Source organism: Nannospalax galili, unplaced genomic scaffold, assembly GCF_000622305.1.
Source record: "Nannospalax galili isolate Female #2095 unplaced genomic scaffold, S.galili_v1.0 scaffold281, whole genome shotgun sequence".
NCBI lineage: Eukaryota > Metazoa > Chordata > Mammalia > Rodentia > Spalacidae > Nannospalax > Nannospalax galili.
Window position 1 is genome coordinate 5,981,262 of NW_008349068.1, and position 23,215 is coordinate 6,004,476.

A 23,215-nucleotide genomic window follows, 5' to 3' on the forward strand; every position below is an offset into this window, starting at 1 on the left:
AGAAAGTATTTACCATTCTTTGAATCAAGGTAATACCCGTGGGCAGTTCTGAGACTTCATCACATCTGTGAATATTTCTATGTGCATGCAATTACAAGGCCCTAAATTGATCCCTCTTTTTCATCTATTGCATGTATTTAATACTCTAAACACCTAGTGATAAATTGAGGTGGTGAGAAGGGGACAATAGGAGAGCAGAGCACAGAAATTCAAGAGCGAAGAATAATGATGTGTTCTACTCGAGCATCGCTCCCAAGCTTCTATTTGTTGTGTTTCCTCCATGGAGATAAGTAGGTTCCACAGCAAGAGATGTCCTGCAGAATCTTGTTTATTAGGTAACAGAGAAAAAGACCGGAGCTGGCAATGTGCACTGTGTAAGACCTTCTGTGTCATTTCACTGCTGTATATTGCATCTAGGTTGCAAAGGTAAACGAAATTACACAGTTGTGCAACAAAACTCATCGTGTTTACTTCTTAAAAAAATTTATTCATTATTTTTATTTTATGTGTATGCATGTATTGTCTTCATGTTGGTAAGTGCACCTGTGTCCTGCAACACCCATGGAGGTCAGAAGAGGCTGTCAGATCCCCTGGGACTGGAGTTACGAACAGTTGTTAGCTGCCATGTGGGTGCTGGGATTCGAACCCAAGTCTTCTGCAAGAACAGCCAGTGTTCTTAACTGCTGAGCCATCTCTCAAGCCCCCAAATGTTTACTTTTGACTTTGTCTGAAGACTTTTTGGCATCATCTTCTCTGTGGTTTGATAAAGAAACTGTGCTAGTTTATGTTTTCCCAATGTTTTTATGTATACTATAAGATGCCAATAATCTTAAAACACAAATATATCCCTCATTAAAGCACTAGAAAATAATTTAAAAGCATGCTTACTACTTTTTGTCCTTCACTGATCATGTTCTTTCTCTCTGTCTCTTTCTGTCCCTCTGTCTCTCTCACGTGTCATGAACTTTGCCATTCTGTAAGTGCACTGTGTCCAGATGGGCAGCTATTAATATGCTGGAGATTTTATAGGATCATCTAGGCAATCAGAAAAAAGCTCATTTCCCTCAGAGGTAAAATGGCAAAAGAACAATAGAGCAGACTGAAAAAACCTTCACTTGAAGCCACTGATGTAAATGTAGAGGGGGAAACAAAACTGTTTCAGGACGGCTGCTCCTGCTCCTACCTTGCCATTCATTTGTCAAATTAGCCCTTGTTCTCCGTATCTTAGAACTTCAAAACTGTGTTTAGGATAAAGGAAGGAATGACTTACATTTATAAATGCTTACCATTTTGATTGAAAACATTTTTATTGATTCTTTGAGAATTTCATACAGTATTTTGATCATATTAAGTTGTCCCCCCACATCTCCACCTTCACCCTACTGCCCCCTACTTCACGTCCTTTTTTATTATTTTTCTTTTTTTAAAGGTCTATCGAGTCTAATTTGTGTTCCCCAAATGCTCTTGGGTATGGGTCTATCCTTGGAGTCTGGGCAACCTACCAGGTGTCTAGCCTTGAATGAGACGTAGCTGGGAGTGATGGTGCATATTTTTAATTCCTGCACTCAGGAGGTAGAAGCAGGTAGATCTCTGTGAGTTTGAAGCAAGCCTGATCTACAAAGTGAGTTGCAGACTAGCCAAGAGCTATTTAGTGAGACCCTGTCTTAAGAATTAAAAAAAGTAGATGAAATGCTGCTATGTTAATCTAGTGACAAGCTGTCCAGAGCTGTGGCTGTGTCCCTGAGGCAGCATCTATGAACTTGAAGACAACAGTTGACTCTTTGAAGTAGGGTCTTCTCTCTACTCTGTTTTTCCTTTTTCCACTCAGCTCTCTCCTACCCCCTTCTTTCTGATTTCTCCTCTTTGTGTTTGTTCCTTCGTGCCACTATTACAGAGCGCATGCGCCCACGTGTGTGTGTGTGTGTGTGTGTGTGTGTGTGTATGTATGTATGTGTGTTTTACATCTTACTACTTTTGTGTTTTCAGTGTTCCATACTGGAACTGAGAGCTACTCAATGTTCCAATGTGTAGATGTTCTATATAGTGGTTAAGTTTGATTTTTCATTCGATGAAAAGGAAGAACCTACAAAATATAAGAACTTTTACAGAATAGTTAGAAATTGAAGTAAAAGACATTAGAGGAAAGTAAACATGGGCATTGAGCATTTTCTATGGAAGCAACTGAGATTTTTTTTTTGAGACAGGGTCTCTCTAGGCAGCTCTGGCTGGCCTAGAACTCTGTATGTAGACCAAGTTAGCCTTGAGCTCACAGAGATCCAACTGCCTCTGCCTCCCAAGTGCTGGGATTAAAGATGTGTACCATAATAGGAGGCCAGTGATTTTTATCCAAAGTGTTGGTTCGTTTATTGATTGAGGTTACCATCACCAACATGAATGAAGAATATATTGGCTGATCTTTTTAATCTGAAGTGGGAAGCAAAAAATTTAGGTAAGTAAAGAATGTATAGAAGTCACATTGGTGAAGAAGAGCTAGAAATGATGGCATATTCAGTAAGTATGAAGAAAACTTGGGTAGAGACCATTTTCTTCCTCAAACTAAAACCACAAAGCAAAAACTCTCTTATTTGTGTCTCTCTATTTCTGTCTCCCTGTCTCTGTATCTTTCTCTCTGTTTCTGTCTCTGTGTTTGTGTGTGTGGGTGCACATATGTATGCACATATGTGAAGGTCAGAGGTTGATGCCAGGGATCTCTCCAGCTGCTTTGCATCTCATTTATTTATTTATTTATTTATTTATTATTTATTTATTATTTATTTTTGTGATAGGGTCTCTCACTGAACTTGGAACTCACTGAGACAGCTAGACTGACTGGCCAGCAAGCTTCAGGGTTCCACCTGTCCCCACTTCCCCAGCACTGGGATGACAGGCATGTAAGCACAAGGCTTTTCCTCTGTGGGTCTACGGGATTGAACTCAGGTCTTCATGCTTATACAACAAGCACCTTACTGACTAAGCCATTTCTCCAGGCCACGAATTTTTAAGTAAAATTTCCAATATGACATAGTTCACTGAATCTTACAAATCACAGAAGAGACTGAAGAGCAACTTTCTGCTCACTGAGAATTGTCTTTGGAGTTCACTATTTCAGTTTGAGGATACCAGAAACTCCTGAAAGCTTTGTGATTTACTCACAGTCTGAAAATATACCAGAAAGTTTTCATCAGATGTCAGAATTATCCTGGAAATCAGTATCTCACTTTTTTTTTATCAATAACTTGAAAAAAGTTGAGTTATGAAAGAGAAAAATTTAAAAGGGAAGTAGATGCCTAAAGGGGGGGGAAAACAGAACTACAAAGAAACCCTAAGATGGAGTTTACAATAAACTGAGGAATGATCTTAAGAGCCAAGAAGATAACCTTAAGAATAGAGTGCTCCCAGGTGACATGTGCAAGAGCAGCCAGTGTTCTTTACCATGGAACCATCTCTCCAACACCTGCTTTGACTCTTTTTAAGGACTGTAAGTATACCCTAAATGGTATAATTATCTCTTGTGTTAAAAAATTTCGTGTGTCCCCAAATGCCCTTAATGTAGGTTCATCTACTGGAGCCTGATCAACCCTCCGAGTCCCACCCTTAAACGAGATTGTCTCTTCCCCTACCAGAAGCCATTTGTTGCCAATACTTCCTCAGATAAAATTGGTGTTTCTTACCCACTTTTCCACATCTCTGCTGGAATTTTGTCTGGCTTAAGCTAATGTGGGACTTGTGCATGCTGTCATCATTGCTGGGAATTCATATGAGTAACTGACCAGCTATTTGGAAAACTTTGTTTCCTTGTGGTCATTCACCAACTCTGGCTCTTACAATCTTTTCACCTCCTCTTCCACAATGATCACTGAGCCTTGGGAGTCTAAAGTTTAATATAGGTGTCCTATTGGGGGATAAGCACTCTGTAGCCTTTTATTCTCTGTATGTTGGCCACTTGTGATTCTGTGTTAATCACCAACTGCTGCATAAAGAAACTTCTGTGCTGAGAGTTGAGAGATGTATTAATCTACAGGTATAACAGGAAGTCAGGAGTCAGTTTAATATTATATTTATTTAGCAGAATAATAGTTTAGGTTCTCCTCTGTGCCCTGTGCTCTGTCTAGCCTCAGGTTCCTAGGCCTGATATAAATGTCAGCATGAGTTCTAATCCTTTGAAATGGACCTTGAATCCAATTAGAATGTAGTTGGTTACTCCATAATATTTGTGCCACTATTGCACTGGTGGGCATATATTGCCAGGCCAGTTGTTGTTGTAGCTTACAAGAGTCACAGCTGGGTAAAGTTGATGATTAGTTTTTCTCTTCATAGCACCTTCCAGCACTATGAAGGCTAGCCAGTAGAGATGAGGTGCTGGAATCAGCAGCAGCTTGATTTTTCCTTGTTTGTTCTACAGCTTATATATTGTCTTCAGCAATAAGATGTTACCATCAAGTTCTGGTGGGACACCAAGAGCAGGGGCGATGGCTAGTAATGTTTGAGGGTCTATAAGACCCTGGTCAACATCTTTAAAAGAGGGAGTCCATTCCTGGTACTGGGCTTTTACTTGGCTAGTATATGGTGTCTAATAAGGGGAATATCCCCCTGTTATAAGGTAACTCCTTTATATACCTTTTAATAATATGTATGTATGAACTTTAAGAAGCTTATATAGTGGTAGGTTTGCATATGTCTTTTTCTGAAAACCTTTAATGTTAGTTTTCCTTCCTTATACTCTATCCTCTGCCCTTCCATTCGCCACCACATTTAACCCTTTCTATTCAATTATTCCCCCTTTGCCCTTTATATCACTGCCTTCTATCTTCCATCCCAGGGTATATTAGAGAACATGAAATTAGGTGAGGGGTAGTAAGGGGCATGAAGATAGGGGAGGGAACCTAAATATGAATGAAATTTGCAAAAATTTAATTAAAAAGTATTCATGCTGGGCGTGGTGGCGCACGCCTTTAATCCCAGCACTCAGGAGGCAGAGGCAGGCAGATCTCTGTGAGTTTAAGGCCAGCCTGGTCTACATAGTGAGTTCCAGCACAGCTGGGGCTACAGGGAGACCCTGTCTCAAAAAGACCAAAAAAAAAAAAAAAGTATTCATATCGAATTAGTCTGCATGGGTGGACAGCATTGCTCCCAGAACACATGGATTATTAAATGCAGTACAAGGAATGGGATACCTTCCTATGAGTCATTGGTCAGGGAGGCCCCAGAGGTCTCCAAACAACACAAGCTGTTACCGTTGTCTTTGGTTAGCCAACATAACTTCATGATATTGCTGAAGACATCACACAGTTCGACTGAAAAACACAGAGAAACCAACCAATTTGAAACAGACCAGGAAACGTCCTTCCTTCTGCCTAGCTTTCATAGTTGGTGCAGGAAGGTGTAATACCATCTGCTGGGAGAAAAAAGACATCAATGGTCTTACCTGCTTCTGGGCCCTGCATGCTGCAGTATCACTCTGCCAGGCAAGATGTGCCTAGTGGCATGACTGCTATGGGGTAATTAACTAGTTTCTGATTGGATTTGAGAACTGCTCCACGGGAGAGACTTTCATGCCCAGTACTATAATCCTGGTCAAAAGCCCATGGCTTTGGAGGTCATAGGCCCTAGGGCAGAACTTGCTATTGTTATTTTGCTAAATGACCGTGCTATCAAATTGCCTTCTTAATATTTACATTTAGATTTAAAGATCGTTTACTCTCAGCATTGGTTAGAGAATTCTATTTTTACAGTGGGCTGCGAATAAGAGACTGAGTGCTCAGCCCTAAACTGGGAGTCTGTATCACCACCACCACCACCAAGGCTTAGGGAACTTTGTGGAAGAGGAGGTGGAAGAATGCAAGAGTTAGGGGATGGGAAATAGTACTCTGAAATGCTGTCTTTTGGACTTGACATGTCTACTGCAATCATGAACTCACAGCAGCTGTGGTTACTGTACAAGATCAAGCCAGTGAAAAAATCCCAGCCTAGGTGGGGCGGATGATCTCTAGGCTTCAGCCCTTAAGGAACAGCCCATTGGCAATGAATAATTGCTGGTGGAGGGAGAATCACTTTTTTATGTTTTCTGAGGATATGGCCACTGGTAGAGTCCCATGCTCAAGGGGATGGCCCTATACTCATGTACTATGGCAGTATTAACTGGACTTGGTTTATAAAAAATAAAAAGACATGAATCTGGGAGAAGTCTTGTTGAGGGGGGAGGGAGTCAAAGGGTGGTGGATATATTTTATTGTAGACATGTATGAAATTCTCAAAAATAGAGAAAAAATTTAAAAACAAAAGAATTAGTATGATCTGATTTTGATAACAGAAAGCTTTGTCATCAAGAAATAGATTTTTGGATTTTGAAAACATCAGTATGCTCTTATTTTTGTGACTTTTCCAATAAATCCTTGCAAGGCTTAACTTCTGTTCACTGGGAAAACTATAGCATAATACTTTTATTTTCCTTTTTACTTTCTTGCTTTCTGTATGAGGTCCCATTTTTTAATTCAATAAAAAGTAAATTTGGTTTCTAATTGCATCCCAGGGCAAACCAACTGGTCAGTCAGTGAGCACCCCTGCACAGAAGCTGCTGTCATCCTGGGTCTCCTTTCATGGAGTCTGCTGGGGACGTGTAGAGACAGGGACTGTAGCCACTGTAATCATGGCTTGTCTATATAGCCATTTTCGTTTGTTTGCTTTGAGACAGGATGTTGCTATGTAGCACAGACTGGCCTAAAACTTGTGATCCTGCTGCCTCTCCCTTCTCAGTGCTAGGTTTACAGTCATGCACCACCAAACCTGGCCTCTACAGCCCATGTTTGTGCCTTAACACAGTACAAAGCCCTAAGGAGGTCTGGCCTTTCTAGGGTCAGTAGTTTGGGGAAAAGTCTTGGGGCAGGTTGCCTTTGGTAGGAGCTCTACTCATTCTGTTTCTACTTTGTTGTCTGTGTTTTGGGAGGGGTCATAGATGACCCACAGAGGCAAAACATTGCCGAGAACAGTGTCATGGAGTGTTTCTACTACATTTTCTCCTAGTTTTACAGTTAAAGACCTTACATTTAAGTCTCTAACATACTTTGAGTTGACTTAGTATGGGGTTTGAGATGGTCCAGTTTCTTCTGCCTGCAGTAATGAGTTTCTTCCGCACCACTTATTGGTATGTGTTCTTGGCTTTTTTGTGAAACTGGCTTGATGATAGACACATGGGTTTATTTGTGGGACCTCCAGCTTCAGTGATCGGCATGTCTTTTTTTAATGCCACCATCACACTGTTTTGATTATTGTGGTTCTGTAAAACACCTTGAAGTCAGGTCATATGGTGCCTCCAGCTTTGATCTTCTTGATCAATATTTCTGCAGCTATTTGTGGTCTTATGTTGTCACGAATGAATATTAGAATTGCTTTTTCTACTTCTGTGTAGAATGCAGTTAGGATTTTAATAAGGATTGCATTAAATTTGTAGATCTCTCTTGGTAGTGTAGGCATTTTAGCAAATTAATTCTATCCCTTTAACATGGGATGTTTTCTCATTTATCTGTGTCTTCTTTAATTATGTTCATCAGTATTTCTAATTTTAAGGTTACAAATCTTTTCTTTGGTTGATTTCCAAATATCTTATTCTTTTTGTTATTGCAAACTGGGTGATTTTCTTGTTTCCTTTTCTGCACTTTGGTGTTTGTGTAATTTGTTAACATTTTTAGCAGCTTTTAGTGTCTACCTGGGAAGCAAGTGCTCAGCCTGCATCTCTCAGAAGTGCTGGTCTGTTCACAGACTTCATGCTGATCAGTTATCCTGTAGCTTTGCTCTCTCAATACTCTTTTTTTTTTTTTTTAAATTTAAAGACTTTTCTAGATTACCCAGCATTGCTTTTGCTAACTTTCTACTATGGAGGAAATTCTCGCTCTCTCTCTCTCTCTCTCTCTCTCTCACGCTCTATCTCAATCTCTCTCTCTCATATGCCACAATGACTGGATTAGGAGACACAAAAAACAAAAACAAAACGAAATCCAAAAAGCAAGAAAGCAAACAAATAAAACCCAAAAGCAAGTGAGCAAACAAAAAACCCCAAACAAAATTCATAAATCCGATCCACATACATAGTACAGAAAGAAAACGCTGTTAATAGTGTATGTCATGTGTATGATAAGCCACCTCCTAAGTACAATGACTGGATTAGGAGACACAAAAAACAAAAACAAAACGAAATCCAAAAAGCAAGAAAGCAAACAAATAAAACCCAAAAGCAAGTGAGCAAACAAAAAACCCCAAACAAAATTCATAAATCCGATCCACATACATAGTACAGAAAGAAAACGCTGTTAATAGTGTATGTCATGTGTATGATAAGCCACCTCCTAAGTGATTGCAAAGGCAAAAGAAATCTCATTCTTTTTTGTAGCTAAGCAAAACTAACCCATTGCATGGGTGTTTTCAAGAGAAACTACTGGTTCTCAGTTAAGAGGACTTACCTATGTCATTTGGTGAACATGAATTACCTAAGCTTGCCAGATAATTAGGGTGATCACCTGTGTTTGCTAATTACCTTTATGCAGAGGAAATATAAACTTCGCAACTCTTTGTAGCAGGCGGTGGCTTTGAAACTTGAAGATGCTTGCCTACAGAAGTTAGACTCTTAACTTTCCCTCAAAAAACCAGGACACATGGAGTTATCTCCCTTGAAGCTTGCATTTTAAAGAGCTAGTGCCAGAGTTTTGAGGAAGATACTTTCATTACTTATCTTTCTGTTGCTGTGATAAAACTGACCAAAACCAATGTGGGGAAGAATGGGTTTATTTCAGCTTACGGTGTAGTTCTTCATCAAGGAAAACTACAGCAGGAGTTCAGGCAAAAACCTGGAGGTAGGAACTGAAGCACAGGCCATGGAGGAGGACTGCTTATTGGCTTGCTCCTCTGGCCTGTGCTCAGCCTGTTTTCTTACACAACCCAGGACCATGTGTGCCCTGGGTAGCACCATCCACTGTGGGCTGGGCCCTCTCATATCACTCAACAATCAAGAAAATTTCTGACGGGCACAGGCCAATGACATAGAGGAAAGCCCCCAACTGAGGTTCCCTCTTCCCATGTGTGTTGACCACTGAAACTATCCAGCACAATACTTTTGGGTCACCAGTCTGAAAAAAGGTTTATCTGATCTACAAAAAGATTTATTTACACTTCAAAGAGAACGTGCTTACAAGTTTTCTTAAGTAAAACAGAGGTTTGAGAAAAAGGAGTGGGGAGGAAAATGTCCTCACCATTTAAAACAAGGAGAATGAAGCCTCTGCCTTTTAGTTTATAATTGTTCTTACTCTAGCTCCTTAACAGAAGTCCTCAGGTTAATTTGAATGTACACATTGCCTTGCAATGATTTCTAAGAAGACTCATCTATGTATTTTCCTCTTGGGATTGCAGACCCCAAGGGATTCCAGTGCCAGGCAGCCTGCATCCCCCAACCTGTAACAGGAGAAATGAGCCAAGAGAGCTTTATCTCAGTGCTCAGAAAGCAGTCCTTCTCCCTATCAGTGGTTCTGTGTTCTGAAGCCAGAAAGGACGACGATAGTGACTGCAAACATGACATGGTATTTACCACGTGCTGGATTCAGGCTCAGGCTCTTCACAGTAAGTCTAAATAGGAAAACTGATCAAGCTGCTTGACAAAAGAGCTAAGATTCTAACTCGAAGATTCACACTGCTACCCAGTGAGCTCCAAGCATTTATTATAAAAATCTAACATCCCTAGTAAAGCAGAGGGAGTCCCTGTACTTCTCATACTCCTTTATACAGTTGTTTATCTAAACTTGAACTTGTCCACCTCTACCCACCTCTAGGCTATTCCACGTGTCTCAATGAACCTCTAGAAGGCTAGGTGTGCTTCTTTCTCTTGTTCACTTTAGTGCCACATCTTCAGGATAGCCTTTTTGTTGGGTCTCGATCTAAAAGAGACCGGAGGCTTCCGATTGTCTGTTGAATGTCTACCTTGCGCATTAAGCTACAAGGTTCATATGAATAAGTACAATATTTTTTTCCCCCGAAACTCCTCTATTCTTAACGGATCATAAGATTTTCCTGGAACGTAGTGGCCACTGGATCTCTAGTGGCTGAAAGAAGCAAACATGTACAAAGGAGATGTCCTGTGTGGCTGGGATAGAAGAGAGGCACAGTAAGAACACAATGCACAGGGAACTGTAGAGCTTCTGAGTCTGTTTCAGGCAACGTTTTCATGTCTAGAGAGGGAAGCCTGTGCAGATAAAGGTCATGCCACTAGTGTGACAAGACCAACAGTACAACCTGCATTTTTGACCATGTTCTTTTTACTTGCATTAAAAAAAAATGTCAAACTAGTTCTTGAACAACTCTTGAAAGAAAATATTTATACTTTAAATATATTTGCTTTACAAGATCAAGTTTGTTTTCTTTGTAGCCGTGTGCTTGAGTATGCTGTGGCCTTATGTAAATAGACATGGTCCTTTTGTGTGATCACAAAATTAGTGGTGCAGAATTTAAAAATCCAAATTGAAGTTCGGCGTGGTGGCACATGCCTTTAATTCCAGCAATTGGGAAGCAGAAGCAGGTGGATCTCTGTGAATTCAAGGCCAGCCTGGTCTACATAGTGAGTTCCAGGTCAGCTGGGGCTACAGGGAGACCCTCTCTCAAAAAGACCAAAAAAAAAAAAAAATCGAAATTGAGGCTTAATTTAATTCTGTTTTTGGATATTGTAACAGTACAGATTTATTTAAAAATTTTATTTACTTATTTTTGTTTTATGTGTATGAATGTCTTGCTTGCATGTTTGTAGGTGCACCTGTCATGCATGCCTGCAGAGGCCAGAAGATCCTTTGGAACTGGAGTTATGAAGGGTTGTTAGCCACCATGTGGGTGCTGGGAACTGAATCTGGGTCTTCTGTAAGAGCAACCAGTGCTCCTAGCTCCTGAGCCATCTCCCTAACCCCAAATTCTCTTAACTGAATCCTTGTGTATCTGAGGGTAAAATCTGATAAAACCTGGTCAGAATTATCAAGGTATATAGAGAGCAAACCAAATTGAAGGGAATAAAGGAGTTCTAAGCAGTTAAAAGTTGCATCAAAGGAATGGAAGTTTGGAGATGAACAGACTTCAGTATAGACTTAGAAGTAATCAAGTTGATTTTGGAATGGTAGGAATGAAAATCATAGCATTGTTGCATTCTGTTTTGCTTCCCTATGTCAAAATGATGTTTAAGAGGACAAGTCATTGGAAAATAACGTTTTATTATGAAAATAAGTATGTCCAAATGTCGTGGTTTATTATTTGCCTACCATCTTTATGTAAATGAGTATGGTTTTAAAATTCTCCTATACAATACCAAAACTGAAGAGAATTTGACAACAGATAGACCAGGCATGGTGATGGTACCTGCCTGAAACCTTAGCCCATGAGGTAGACGTAGGTGGATCAGAAGTTCAAGGCTATCCTTGGCTACTTAAAGAGTTCAAGGCTACATGAGACCCTGTCTCAAAAAGTGAAAACAAACAAACAAAAAAGCCAAACTACAAACCAACCAGAGAAGGAAGCATTCTTTAGACTCTGGAAGCATTCTTTAGATTCGAGGCCTTCCAGAACGCATTAGAAGGAGCAGGGATACCCAACTGGAGAAGCAGGGGAAGCAGAGCTGCAAGGGCTGGAAGAGGAGATGAAGATACAGTAGGCAGATTCAGTAAGTCCCAGTAAGCCAGGGCTTCCCTGAGGCACAAGGACCTGCATTGAGGGGCTATTACAATAGAAAAGAATTAAAACCATAGACCGAGAAATACAGATTGAGAGACTGAGCAGACTTGCCTTGAGGCCCTTGTAGATGATCTTGGGGATGCTAGTTAGAGAGAATAGCTTGACATGACTAGGAACCTGAGCTCTTGAATTCAGAAGTTAAGGAAAAAGCAAAAGAGAAATCTGTGATACTTGTCCTTATTTAAATGTCTTTATATTGCATGCGTGCTGAGCTTCTTCATACTTGTGCAGCGAGTGCTCTGTCCACTGAGCTGTTTCCTCAGCCCTTTAACTTCAGTTTTCTAAATGGAAATTGGAGATTCTAATACCTTCACAAGCTTATTATAAGGACTAGATACAATAAAGAACAGTACAGCCTGAGAAAAGCAATCAATAGAAGCCCACAGTAGCAGTCACAATCGCAGTATTACAAGAAACTCTACTTATGATGGCATGAAGAACATAAATGTGACATATGATGCCTCATGTACTAATTAGACAGTGTTCGCTAAGTCTTCCTATGGCCATCATGAAGTTAAGAATCGGGAGGAGAAGTGACCAAACTCTGTCTGGAGAATGTTGAAATAGAAACACCACATAGGTGAGATCAGAACCAAAAGCATGAAAGAAAAATAGAAAGTCCCTAATGGAGAAAGGTTTTTGTGCCTAAAGATTAACATGAGTCAAGGAGTAAGTGGACGGGCCATGTTTTCTGTGACTGGAGTGAAGGCATGATGGCAGCAAACACAGGAGGTCAGACTGTGAAGTTGGGCAGGAGAGTCACGATTGGGTTCCTTTTCCATCTCATGTTTGATTTGTGTTTGGGTTTTCCATAAAATTATGGTACATGGATAGATTTAAAGCAAATTGAGATTTGGGGTGTCCCCCCAGCCCAGGCTGGCATTGAACTCACTATAACCAAAGATAGCCTTGAATTACTGATAGTCTTGCCTCCCCCACCTTCTGAGCACTGAGATTACAGATATGTACCACCGCATCTTTTTTTTAAATTAAAAATACTTTTTTGTGCATGTATGTATGTATGTATGTATTAGATTTAAAGCAAATTGAGATTTGGGGTGTCCCCCCAGCCCAGGCTGGCATTGAACTCACTATAACCAAAGATAGCCTTGAATTACTGATAGTCTTGCCTCCCCCACCTTCTGAGCACTGAGATTACAGATATGTACCACCGCATCTTTTTTTTAAATTAAAAATACTTTTTTGTGCATGTATGTATGTATGTATGTATGTATATATATATATATATATATATATGTATGTATGTGTGCCATGTCTGTGTGATCATTAGAGGATAACTTTGGGGAGCTGGTTCTTTCTTTCTACCATGTGGTTCTGAGACCTGAATTCAGATTATCAGGCTTGGCAACAATCACCTTTATTCCCTGAGCCATCTTATTGCCCCCCGCCACCTCGCTTTTTAAAATGGGGCACTGGTAACCCAGGACTTTATGTGTGCTATGTGAATGTTTGACCAACTGAGCTACATCCCCAGCCCAAGGTTTGTATTCTGAAAAAAAAAATTCTGGATGCATTATGTGGATTAGCTGGATTTATTTTGAAGAGCAGATGTCTGTTTAAGAGATGCTGATTATCCACCATTCCATTAAGCACATAGTCCTGCTTGACTCTGGTATCAGTTGTGGTGTTCTGAAGGTCCTTTGATTTCTATATGAAACTCATGTTGGGTTCAGAGAGTCAGGGGCAACCATAAACCATTGCATGCTGCTATTCTAACTAAGGAAGGTCAAAGTTGTGGCAGCTTGTGAAGAAAGCCCATGTTTTTGTTGCTTCATGGGAGTCAATCTCACAAATTCTGTTCATTAAATGCATTTATTTTTGTGATCCCATGAAGGCTGGATGTGTTTCCATGTACAATGTGTTGCTTCATTTGCTGTTAGCTGAATTAAAATGTGAATGTGTAATAGGACAATGTTTTTAAGGAATCAAGAAAAGGTAAATATAATCATCTATAAAAATGTAAATGTGTTACCAATTTAATGATTGACATATGTCACTGGATAAATAGAAGCATCTTCCAGAATCCATCAGTCTCTCCCTTCTTTCTTCATACTCTTCCTTCTTTCCTCTCTTTCTTAACAGAATCTCGTGTACCTCAGACTCGCCTCTGACTTCTTCTGTAGTACACGCTGGCCTTGATCTCACTATGTAGCCAAGGATGGCATTGAACTCTGGAGCCTCCTGCCTCAGTCTCTCAAATGCTTGGATTACAGATGTGTATCACTAACCCCAGGCACTTTTTTCATAGTAGATGCATCTAAGCAATGCTGCAGAACAGCAGTAAGGAAATAGACAATCTACAACCCAGTGTTTGAGCAATGCTCATCTGACATTAAGAAAAGAACCAGCTAGGTGTGGTGGCACACACTTTTAGTCCCAGCACTTGGGAGGCAGAGGCTGGTGGATCTCTGTGAGTTCAAGGCCAGCCTGGTCTACATAGTGAGTTTCAGGTCAGCTGGGGCTACAGAGAGACCCTGTCTCAAAAAGACCAGAAGAAGAAGAAGGAGAAGGAGGGGGAGGGCCAGGGGGAGGGGGAGGGGGAGGAGAAAGGGGTAGGGGCAGGGGGAGGAGGAGGAGAAGGAGAAGGAGAAGGAGAAGAAGAAAAAGAACCAAACCCTAAAACAAGAAATCAGAGCCAGTCACTCACTGATCTGCAGGCTGTAGTTCATTTTCTGGGACCTCTACAAAAATAAGCCACAGAATCAAAGAATGTTCAAGTTGGGAAGCATTTTGAAGATAGTCTTCCTGATATTAGTTTGACAATACTGTTATAGATATTTGACTTTTAAATAACCCTGCATAAACTGATGTAACTACGAGTGTATGTAGGTCTTATAGTTTGCTCATATATGTTGCTAAGAATTAGGAAAATATGGGTTGGTAGTGAGTGCTGCTTCAAGTCACTTTTTATTGCTATGTCTTTACAAGTTTCTGGATGTTTGCTTTGCAGTGTCACTGTGCTATGAACTAATCTCTGTCCTCAATAAATAGTTCCTGGTGTTTGACATGGACTGGCTCATCAGATGACTAATGGTTTACTTTGAGTGACTCTCCAGGATACTGTGTGCTGTTAGAGTGCATTAAATACACAGTTCCAGATTTTCGCTTTTTCCCTCATGAATGTTTTGTTCCAGATACCTGTAAAAGGATATCTCAGAATTCTGGCAGAAAGAACAAGATGGTACTTCTCATAAAAACTTTTAGGGAAATCTTAAATGACATTTAAAAAATATATCCATTGCTCTTTTAAAAAACATTAAAAGGAAAAAGATATATAGTCTTCTCTGTGCTGCTTAGACCAATGACTCATTTCCTCTCAATTAAAGAAGACTTAGTCTCCAAAATCAAGAGATGGGGATGAAAAGGAAGATTGGCAAAGAAGGAATTATTTTTATGGACAGAAGTTAACCTGTACTTTTGACAGAATTGCAAACTAAATTGATTTTTTTCCCTAAGGAAATATGCCTTCTAGAATTCTTTCCCTTTTTAAAATCTCCCAGGCATACCACTTTGAATGAAATCCAAGATTTAATATTTACCATAGATGCTGTCCTTGATTTACAAACTGAACTCTAGCGGGCAAAATGAACTACATATTTTGTATTTATATTTACTGCATAATTGAGTTACGGTTTTTTAATTGAACAGGAAGATTATTACTTATTATTTGAAAGTTTAATAATTAGTACCAATGTGAATATAAATGAAGTAAAAATATTCCGGGTTTCCAACATATTGAAGAAAGAAATCAGTATATGATGTGAGTGGATGGAATGCATCTAGAGGGTCTCTGGGAGGAGCTAACACATAGCATCTCTCTTTATTGCCTTGACTTTGAGAGACAAGTTCTATAGCAAAGGGAGAGAATAATGAAAGCTGATGTCTTACTGCTGCTGGTGCTTGGGCTGGAAGACATGTCTTGGGTTCATTAGACAAGTGGGCCTGTTGGAGAGTCCCATAATTTGTGGAGATTTCCCCATCGAGGCACAGGATGCTGAGGGGTAGCACCATCCCTGGAGGTGCTGCGGATTCCCCAGTCTGCCCACTGCAAGCTCCCAAAGCCGAGAAGGCTGGGCTGCCTCAAGCCAACTCAGGTTTTCTTCTCACACTCACCCATTGACTTCTTCAGCCTGTCTCCCCTAGGGATGAGGAGGACAAAGGTGAGGGGGAGACAAAGAAGTGCACAGCAGAATTCCTTCTCCTAGAAGGAAAACTCAGAACTGGAGTGAGGGAGGAAGGCACCTACTCTAGACTGTGTCCATAAGCACAGACAAACATTTCAAGTACAATGAGCTGTTTTAGAACAATCAACTTTCATATCCATCAACTTTGAGTTCTTCTTCTGATTATGTCTTTTGTGAGACACTTGGAAGTAAGAATCAGTGGAGCAAAACAGTGTCTTCTCACATGACAGGACAGCTAGACTCATAAACTCACAGCATCTGTGGTTACTACACAAGATCAGTTTAATCAATATTCCAGCATGGAGGGCAGAAGAGCTCACAAGCCCCCACCCCTGAAGACCTACTGACAATTGATGGCTGCTGGGAGAGGGAGAGTCAGTTTTCTTTAAGGGTGTGACCCAGATAGATCAACCATGTTCCAGTGTGTGGGCCCACACCCATGAGTATATAGACAGCATAAATTGTTATCAGTGGGGCATATATATATATGTATATATATATACACATACACACACATATATATATATATGACTAACAAACCATATATATGAGGGAAAGTGAGGGATGGGTCTTGAAAAAGTTAGGAGGAGTAGGGGTGAATAAGATCAAAATACAATATATGAAATTGTCAAAATTAATAAAATATGTTTTAAAAAGAGGAAAAAAGTGAATGAGCAATATATATCAAGAAGGGAGGACTGATTTACCTTAATTTGAGTTGTGTTCAGAGCAAGCACATCTTATTTATTCATGTGTTCATGCTCATTTAACAAATCTTGACAAAATACAGAGAATGTTTAGGCACTGTGGAATGATGAAGATGAAAGGCTGAGGGGATGGGTATCATGTTTTTCCCATAGCTTTAGCCCAAATTCACATGTTCTAAGGATTCTGCTGGGGCTGGGTGTCAAGAATAACTTCTCAGAAAAGTGATACTCAGAGGCTGGAGAGATGGCTCAAGGGTTAAGAGCCCTTGCTCTTAAGTGATGTTTAGAGAGTGTTGGAGAAATGGCAGATATGATTAGTTTAAAAGCATCCTTCCTCATGTACTGGCTCATACCATATCCTTGTTTTCTCCCTGGCTCTTAAGTTCTTGTAAGCCATGAAGCTGTTGAGATACCTAGAAAGCAGTCCATGGTAGGATGATAGTACACAGGGTGACAAGGGGTTCAGAGCTAATGCAGTCTGCTGAGCTGGGTACTAAAACATAGGAATCACCCAGTAACCAAAGCAATGAATTTCCAGAAATGGTTGAGGCCCCTGCAGAATAGGTTTTCAGCAATGCAGAATGTGATGGGTCCTCCGTCACTCCAACCCCTGTCCTGACAGTGTCACAGTGGCTCCTCATGGCCAGTTATAGTCCCACTATTCCTCAGTAGAACTTTCTGAACAGCATCCATCTCCCTGAGTGAAGACTCAGGGAGCTCAGGCTTCCACCACCATACCACGTGGTATGGAGACCTTTCCTTCATGTTTAAGCTCTTCATTGGCACTTGAGGTGCTTGGACATAAAAGAGCTCATCTCACCAATTCTCCCCTGTGTCCATCCTTTAAGGTAGAACTTGATCATCTCTAAAACCCATCACCTCTAAAATTCAATATAACTGTCTATGCCACAGTTCTTTTCTTATATAACATCTTTCCATTGAAAAGAAAAAAATAAGACCTTAACATATCTCCCAGTACATTTCATATAAAGAGTATGCTCTGAACAACTCTATTATTCCTCTCCCGAAATGCAGAGACAACCCAGGTATTCACTCATTTTTAAAGGAATTGCATTTCTATAATAACTTATTTTTTTGTCCTGCCAGTCTGCCACTGGGATTCACTGAAATTTGGTTTGGAAATTGGACACTGGCAGATTATTCTCTGGTTTCTAGTGCTACTGAATTTTCAAAATCCTTTTTTTAAATGAAGTAAAATGAAGGGTCACTAGCCTTTTCTATGTTATCTTGGGTTCCCCCATTCACATTTATGGAGTGGGTAATTTATAGTCTGAATACAAAGAAGTTCAAATTACTGAATTTCTATAAATACCTTGAAAACTAATTTAATAATGCTTTGTGATATTACTTCCTCTTTTCTTTCAGCTGAATTTTATTCTGTTCCTGAATACAGTTAGAGTTCTCGCTACCAAAATTTGGGAGACCAATGCTGTTGGGCATGACATGAGAAAGCAGTACAGGTAATTCAGAGCAGCCTCCATCAGAGGAAACGTTCTGATTACTAGTTAAGAACAAATAGTAATTGATCTGAAATGTCTTTAAGGGATTTACTCTATGAACATATGTTTTAGTTTAGGCCATTTTTATGATTTGTTAGAAAAAAGTATAGTCAACTTATAAATATCCTCAAACCTTCCTAATGTGCTTGAATTCCATGTATATTTTGGTCAGTTCTCAGTAGGTTGTTAATTTTCTATAAAATATATGAATTCTCACAAAATCTATTGGAGATTGTCTTAGACAATTTTATCTTCATGTAAAAATATGACCTCACTGAAAACAATAAAGAAAGTGGACTTGCTGGCTTGTATCCAGTTGTCTAGCAAATTGATATGTAAATACATGAAAAACATAAAATTTAAAAAACATTTCAAATCTGATTGAAAGAGTTACATTACTTTATCATTCATGAAGAAAAGGACAAACTGGGTGTTCATAAGCATTATTGGTCCATTTTAAGGGTGTGCCCATTCCTCTCAGTAACATTTTGGCAAATCTGAATAGAAGCCTACTCTTTTATTAGTGTCGTCTAACCAATATTCACATATCTTTTTAAAAATAAAACAATGAAAATTTAAAGCAATGTGAAATTTGCAAAGGCATAATCTAAAATGGTTATTTAGCACACTTCTATGCACAATTTTTTCAAAGCTGATATAGTTTCTCTAAGTGAGCATGTGCTTACACCACACACACACACACACACACACACACACACTTCTGAAAATTACACATCTCTCAGATGACATAGTGGCTTGAAATGAAAATGAATTAGCACAATCAGCTCTTAAAATAGTCTTATTTTGAGGTAATGGAAGATTTTCAAGTAGCTATAAAAGGAACAAAGAACATGCATACCCTCATAAAGTTCCCTTCATTGGTACGTATGGAATAGCTTACTGTCAATTATTTTAAAACAAGATCAATGTGGAGAATAAAGCTATCATATTTAACAACAGAATGATACATTTTTCTCTTTTAAAATACAACCCAATTCCTTTACAAAGTAAAAGGAGTTGTCAGCTCTTGGAAAAAAACATATGGAAAAATGAAAGATTCAGGTTGGCCTACACAGTGTGTTCCAGGCCAGCCAGGGATATATAGAGACCCTATAAAAAAGATAAAAGAAAAGTAAAGAAAGAGTCAAGGCAAAACAGCACCTGAATGTTTTACTAAGTTGACTTGCATTCAGTGTTAAACAAACATCGTATTTAATGTTTATTATTTTTAGAATAAAACCAATATAGCTTGATAGCAAAGAGGATACATTTTAAATATTTTATTATTATTTATTTTATGTGTATGCGTGTATTGCCAGCATGTAGGTAAGTGCACCCATGTTGTACAATGCCCGTGGAGGTCAGAAGAGACTGTTGGATCCTCTGGAACTGGAGTTACGGACAGCTGTTAGCAGCCATGTGTGTGCTGGGATTCGAACCCAGGTCTTCTGCAAGAACAGTCAGTGTTCTTAGCCACTGAGCTATCTCTCCAGCCCAAAAGAAGATAACTTTTAAACATGATCACTTCACCTGTGATATGATTTCTGGGGAATGCTTTCCTTTTCTGAGTCTCTAGCCTCACCTGGAAATAATAAGGTTCTCTGATCTGGTGGTCAGAACAAAATGAGACGACCAGCACAAGATGCTATAGGGGCATGGTGGGAAGTATCCAAGAGTTTTATTTGCTAAATTCCCCTTCTTAGAAAGAGTGAGGGAGGGAAGAAGTCAGGTAAAGAGGGATGTGGAAAAGAGGGAGGCAGGAAGTGGAGGAAAGGAAGGAGAGGGAGATGGAGATGGAGAGATATGTTAGGATTCTTCCCTAAAATGAGGCGAGCACAAGCATAAAGGCATGCACAAAATTCTATGTACAGAGACAAGAAAGCTCAATTCAAAGCCAGGAGGGATCAAGAAAGGTTTGAGATACATAGGGTCCCCTGTGCCTGCCCCCTTTTATTTTAGCAGTGTCATTCACCTGGGAAATGACGAGGGCCAGAGATTGTGGGGAATAGGCATGTACTTCCTAAACAGGACACCATGTCCCCAAGTCATTTGATTCCCTTGCATGCCTCTCACAGCATTGCTCTTATACATAGAGCCATCACCATATTTCTAGCAAGCCAGAAGACCTCCCCCATCAGTTGCTTAATTCCAGAATCACCTCATTAGACAGCTGTACTTTGTAGAGAGCCAAGCTGTAAAGCTGTAGAGGCAGTGTACATGGGTGACCAGATGGACACTGAGAAGCATCAGTGCCCAGAGTTTCTGGGTGCCCAATTTGACATGAATACACAGATAATGACTTCTTTGGGGGAGTACATTTGGTAGGTACTTGCTCACTTCAACTGATTCACTGCCACTGCAGGATAAATTCCTAAAAGGGGGATAATCATAGCTACATACATAAGTGAACACACTTCAAACATTTTAATTCAATAGCTAATGAAGGAAATGATAAAATATTTCAACTGGTTCAAAAGAGAACACACAGTCAGATAATCAATGCTGGAATGAATTTATAAATGGATGCACTCTAGCAAAACTTGTCGATACCTGCAGGCCTGTAATTAGTGACAGTGTACTGGATACAGGTTGCATTTCAACAGGAATGACTTGCATTACTGTGGTAGACTGATTTGTAGGGTTCCTAGCTTCTGGTGTCCTATATGTGCTCTGTGCAACACCTGCCCTATCACCCCTCACACTGAATGTGAACTAGACCTCTGGTGACATAGTTGGTCTCCCCTTGATTAGGTTACATTATGTAACAAAGAAAATAGGCTAGTCACTCCTATGATATGGTACCCAGACTCCATCCTGGTAGCCTGGAGAGAGAGTCCCTGATGCACTGTGAAGGCCTGCCTCTGTGACTTGAACCTTTTGGCAGACTGTAGCAGCTAAGTGACTCTTGACTGGTAGCCAGCAGACAGTTCTACAACTGCAATGAACGTCTTTTAGAAATTATAATTAGTTTATAAGAGAGCCCCGAGGTCTGGGTGAGACCCCTGTCCAAGCTGGAACCTGATTTCAGCTTTGAGAGTCCTTGAGTTCAAGACGCAGTCATGCTAAGCCTGTACTTCTTAGCACTGCATAGAGTAAATGGGTACTATTTTAAGGCAGTACCTTTGTGGTACTTTGCTACATAGAAAATTGAAAAAGAATTCAATTGCTGTTTTCTGCAGTTGAACTTTTATCTCTATAGAACTGTAAAATAGCTTAGTCATAGACAAAGAGAGAAAAGCCAGAGGACGGAGCTAACAGAATATCAACCAGATTTCATTGCCTAATCGAATTTTCCCCTAGTTTGCATTAAACTGAAGAGTGCCTCAACTTTTACATTTGTGGCCATTTTATATTTATTGCTCTGCTTTATTTTTTTGTTTGAACATAGTTTTTGGTTCCTAACCATGCAAATCGGAGCTCTCAAAGTTAGCTTGATTTTGAGAGCAGTCTCTAGGGGAATTTACCCTGCATCTTAAACACAGAATATAATTTTCTTTGCAGAATCATGTTAGACAAGAGTTTTAAGGCTCTGGAAGTATAGTTATACCATTCCCTGAATCTAACAAGACTGGATTAGAATGCCTTGTAGGTATTCACAGTGTCCTTCCCAGTCTCATAGTGACAGGAACTTGGTGCTCACTAGTAAGTATTCAGAAGGAGAGGACAAGCACAGGCAGGCTCTGAGAGTTCAGAGGATTAGTCAAGGTCCAAGAGAACTGTGATTAACAAGGATGGTGTCTTAAATGAAATGGACTAATGTGGAGTTCTAAGACTGAGGGGACTGCAGGTAAGACAAGAGCACGCAGTGAGAACTAAACTGGTAGAGAAAAAGCCCACAGGTGGCAGGGGAAACTGTGTGAGGGGCAGGTGGCTAGAAGTGAGTCAAGGGAACAGATGTTCTGAAATGACAGAGATATCACAGGCGGTGAAGCGGGTAGAGCAACTCCAGACATCTGAGCTACATACCCCAATATGAGCCTGTAGGAGCTCCAGATTCTGTAGATATTGGGAAAAAGGCTGTGATGGAAAGTGCATTGGTGGGAGTGATGCTCCCTAAGATACCTTTAAAATAGTACAACTTTATGAACTTGGGGGCCCTGGCCCCCCATTTCTGACATCAGAGAATCAGCATTGTACAGGTAGTGACAAGTATGGATTCTGAATCCAGCTCTCTTTGATCTTAGACTAGTGAGATCTCAGCTCTCCTACACAACTTGTTTCCAAGAAGAAACATAATCTATATAAAGCAACTGGAGAAGAGACTGAGAAGAACAGAAGGTTAAATTGTTTGAGGTTACTTAGGTGTAAATGATCCCCGGACAAGGGGACAATTTGAGAAATGAACAAGAAAAAGGTCACATTTGGCAATTTCTTAGATAAGAAGTACAAACAAAATAAAGCTAAGCCCAAACCAGAAAATGGTGCACTTATGAGAGCTGGCTATCTGTTTCTGTGAGTTGAATACTTACAACCTTAGTGGTATAAAACAATATACTTGCTGTTCTATTTCTGTGGGTCAGGAATCTGGATGTGGCTCCTCTGCTTCAGGCTGTTACAGGGCTGCAACTGAAATGCCCTTTGGGGCTGTGGTATCATGTTAAAGCTGGATTGGGGAGATTATGAGTGCACATGGCTGTTGGCAGATCCAGGTGCTTGCTGGCGCTTGTCCAGATACTCCTGTCTCTTGCCACACAGACCCCTCAGTAGCCCAGCTCACAGCATGACAGCTTGCCTCAGTGCAGAAGAAAAAGGGACTGACAAGGGTATAAATAAAAGAGCCGGGTGTGGTGGTGCCTTGTCTACACAGCGAGTTCCAAACCAGCTGGGACTACAGGGAAACTGTGTCTCAAAAAGAACAAAATAAATAAATAAATAAATAAAAGAGATAAGGATCAGTGGGGACCATTTAGACTAAGCCTGTCTGTACTAGCTGGGGTCCTTGTCTCGAAACAGAATCAGATAGAACAGATATAGATGTGCACAGACATGCAGACAGTTACAGGTAAATAGGTATATGAGAAAAGACTTATTTGAT

The 23,215-nt window shown here is 40.1% G+C and overlaps 1 protein-coding gene across 1 annotated transcript in view; it reads left to right on the top strand.

Moving 5' to 3' along the window:
• The window catches only part of Pth2r (parathyroid hormone 2 receptor), a 93,758-nt gene that overhangs the window by 63,542 nt on the left and 7,001 nt on the right, over window positions 1-23,215 (top strand). Inside the window, exon 10 of the mRNA XM_008846215.2 lies at window positions 18,047-18,141. Within this exon, the coding sequence (XP_008844437.1) occupies window positions 18,047-18,141 (95 nt within the window). The remainder of the gene's footprint in view (window positions 1-18,046; window positions 18,142-23,215) is intronic.